At 38.4% G+C, this 2,866-nt stretch overlaps 1 protein-coding gene across 1 annotated transcript; it reads left to right on the forward strand.

Annotated features, from left to right (window-relative positions):
• The first annotated feature begins 1,395 nt into the window (after positions 1–1,395).
• LOC130684833 (olfactory receptor 5T1-like) lies at positions 1,396–2,364 on the forward strand. Its single transcript, XM_057507079.1, has one exon. It carries the CDS (start codon positions 1,396–1,398, stop codon positions 2,362–2,364), a length of 969 nt encoding a protein of 322 aa, XP_057363062.1.
• Positions 2,365–2,866: the final 502 nt, after the last annotated feature.

Genomic DNA, 2,866 nt, shown 5'->3' on the forward strand with positions numbered 1-2,866 from the left:
TAACAAAACTGTAGTGTGTTTCACATCATAAATATAATCACTTGTAAGTCACTGAATGCAGCCTGGCCCTGTGTCCAGCAGGAATTTCACTTCTTTCCAATACTTTTTCATTGTGACATCCTGAGGGAAAACAGAGGTCAACGTGTCAAAATCTGCTCCCTAAATATGATGAATCCAGTAATTAGTTGCATGTCAGTCACTGAGATTTAAGCCCAAATATAAATGACTCTTAAACTTTTCTTCCCTTAAGTCATGCATTTTCTTTTCCTCATACTCCACCAAATAAGAAAAAGTAAGATGACATCAGGGAAAAATAAATAAATTTATTTGTGTGTGTGTGTGTGTGTGTGGCAAACAGTGATTTTATCCTTTTATCAAAATCTTCTAGGGGCAGTTTTATTATCTTTTATCATGTGACATTAACTTCACAGTTATTTAAGAAACTCCAAAAGTAAGTATAATATACTAGAAGAACAGCCATGGTGACCTTTTGGCTGAAATGCATCTCAAAAATAGTTCTAAGGACATTGCAGGGATAATAAGCACACGTGAAATGAGGAACATCTCACATTGCTATTAAGATAAAATTTGAAAACATTAACAGTACTATAGGCTGCAAAGGACACATTTAACAACTTAATGATATATATTTTGAGAAAAAAAGTGAAAAGTAAAGGATATTGTATCTTTTTTGTTTGTTAACAAGGAGCATATGTCTCCAGAATATTGCCTGCTCTTCTGTTTATCACTCTGGAATGGAAACTAATGGAACAGGGTAATTGTCAGAAAAAAAAGAATATAGCATGGTTTTGTTGGAAAAAGTGTCTCTGTACAGTAAGTTGAAATGGAAGTCTCACTTGCCTCATTTTCTGCTCATATGGAAGTGTTTTAAAATTCGATCATTTTCATAACTCTTCTCATTGAAGTTTAACCCCGTCTTTTAATGTAAGTGTGCTGATTCCCATCTTAACAGTTGTGAGCAGTACGAAAGGCCGTCTCATGCCGCAGCCAATCCAGAGCTAGTAGTCAGCTGTGGACTTTCCAGATAACATTTTAAGATTGAATGATTCCTGTGTTCACTCATGTTTGTGAATTTTAAGATGATGTAATAGAAAAACCAGATGGTAAGGAATTTAACAGGAAACAAATTGGAAAATAGGACACTTAAATTGATATTTTTAATATGACAAATGTAGTCGATGCCAGAACAAAATTATTTCTTCGTTTTAGTTGAACCGCAAAATGCATCCTCTCGGCTCCAGCGGCTTCCATGGTGCCGGTCCCGTCGCTCTCCGGGAAATCATTCTACCCGACTGAGAAGCAAACATCAGGGTGTAAGTGGAAGGATTCGGTTTTCGTAAGAAACTGCTTTAGAACTTGTAATTAAAAACCCAAATGTTAGGGTTTCCATTGGATTTAGACTTATACAGGTTTCAGATGAAAAATGTGACTGAAGTCACCACATTTATACTGATGGGCTTCACAGATGATTTTGAGATGAACGTCTTCCTATTTTTGCTATTTTTAGCAATCTATCTTTTTACTCTGGCCGGAAATTTGGGACTGGTTTTCTTAGTCATGGGGGATTCCCGGCTCCATAACCCGATGTACTACTTCCTGAGTGTGTTATCATTCCTGGATGCCTGCTATTCCTCAGTTGTCACTCCAAAAATGTTGGTCAGTTTCCTAGCAGAGAATAAAGCCATCTCATTCCTTGGATGTGCAGCCCAGATGCTTCTGTTTGTTACTTTTGGAACCACAGAGTGCTTTCTGTTGGCGGCAATGGCATATGATCGCTACGTAGCAATCTACAACCCTCTCCTGTATTCAGTGAGCATGTCACCCAGAGTCTACGTCCCCCTTATCATTGCTTCCTATGTTGGGGGCATCCTGTACGCTTCTGTACACACCGTGGCCACATTTAGCCTCTCCTTCTGTGCATCCAATGAGATCAGACATGTCTTCTGTGACATCCCTCCTCTCCTCGCTCTTTCTTGCTCAGACACTCACACAAACCAGCTTCTACTCTTCTACTTTGTGGGCGCCATTGAGATGGTTACTATCCTGATTGTGCTGATCTCCTATGGCTTCATTCTGTTGGCCATTCTGAGGATTCATTCCACTGATGGGAGGAGAAAAGTCTTTTCTACGTGTGGCTCTCACCTGACTGGAGTGACAATTTATCATAGCACAATCCTCTTCATATATATGAGACCAAGTTCCAGCTATGCGTTGGACCATGACATGATAGTGTCAACATTTTACACCATTGTGATTCCCATGCTAAATCCCATTATCTATAGTTTAAGGAACAAAGATGTGAAAGAGGCTATGAAAACATTACTTGGAAGAAACTGGTTATAAGTAAAGTGCATTTTTAGCATTGAATAAAACTGCAAAGTATGTTGCATGTCAGTCCATATCTCTATGCTCAGGAACTAGAGAAGAAAGCGTATTGATTTCATTTAATAGTGTTTGTGTATTCTGAACTATTTCCAAATGTGGCATTAATCAGCCCTCCAATGCAGCAGTTTAAAACTGTGTGTATATTTGCAGTAGACATATCTCACCTACATGTTGATTACTGTATTCGAACTGATCCATATTAAATATTCATTGATGTAAAGTATATTGCTGTTGTTAGTAATTGTATAATTGATTTTAACTCACTATTATTAGAGCTCACCTCCTCAGGAATCTATAGATTGCTGTACCCTCACATTGCTTACAGTGCCTTCAGCACTCATTCTAAAGTTAAGTCATTCAGGAGGCCCTATGAATGACCTCCCAAATGTTACCTCATGTGCCCTCCATGTGCTTCCACAGAATATGATCCATCCAGGCTTAAGGGAATGTCATTTCACTG

The sequence above is a fragment of the Manis pentadactyla genome, chromosome 9, assembly GCF_030020395.1.
Source record: "Manis pentadactyla isolate mManPen7 chromosome 9, mManPen7.hap1, whole genome shotgun sequence".
Taxonomy (NCBI): Eukaryota; Metazoa; Chordata; class Mammalia; order Pholidota; family Manidae; genus Manis; species Manis pentadactyla.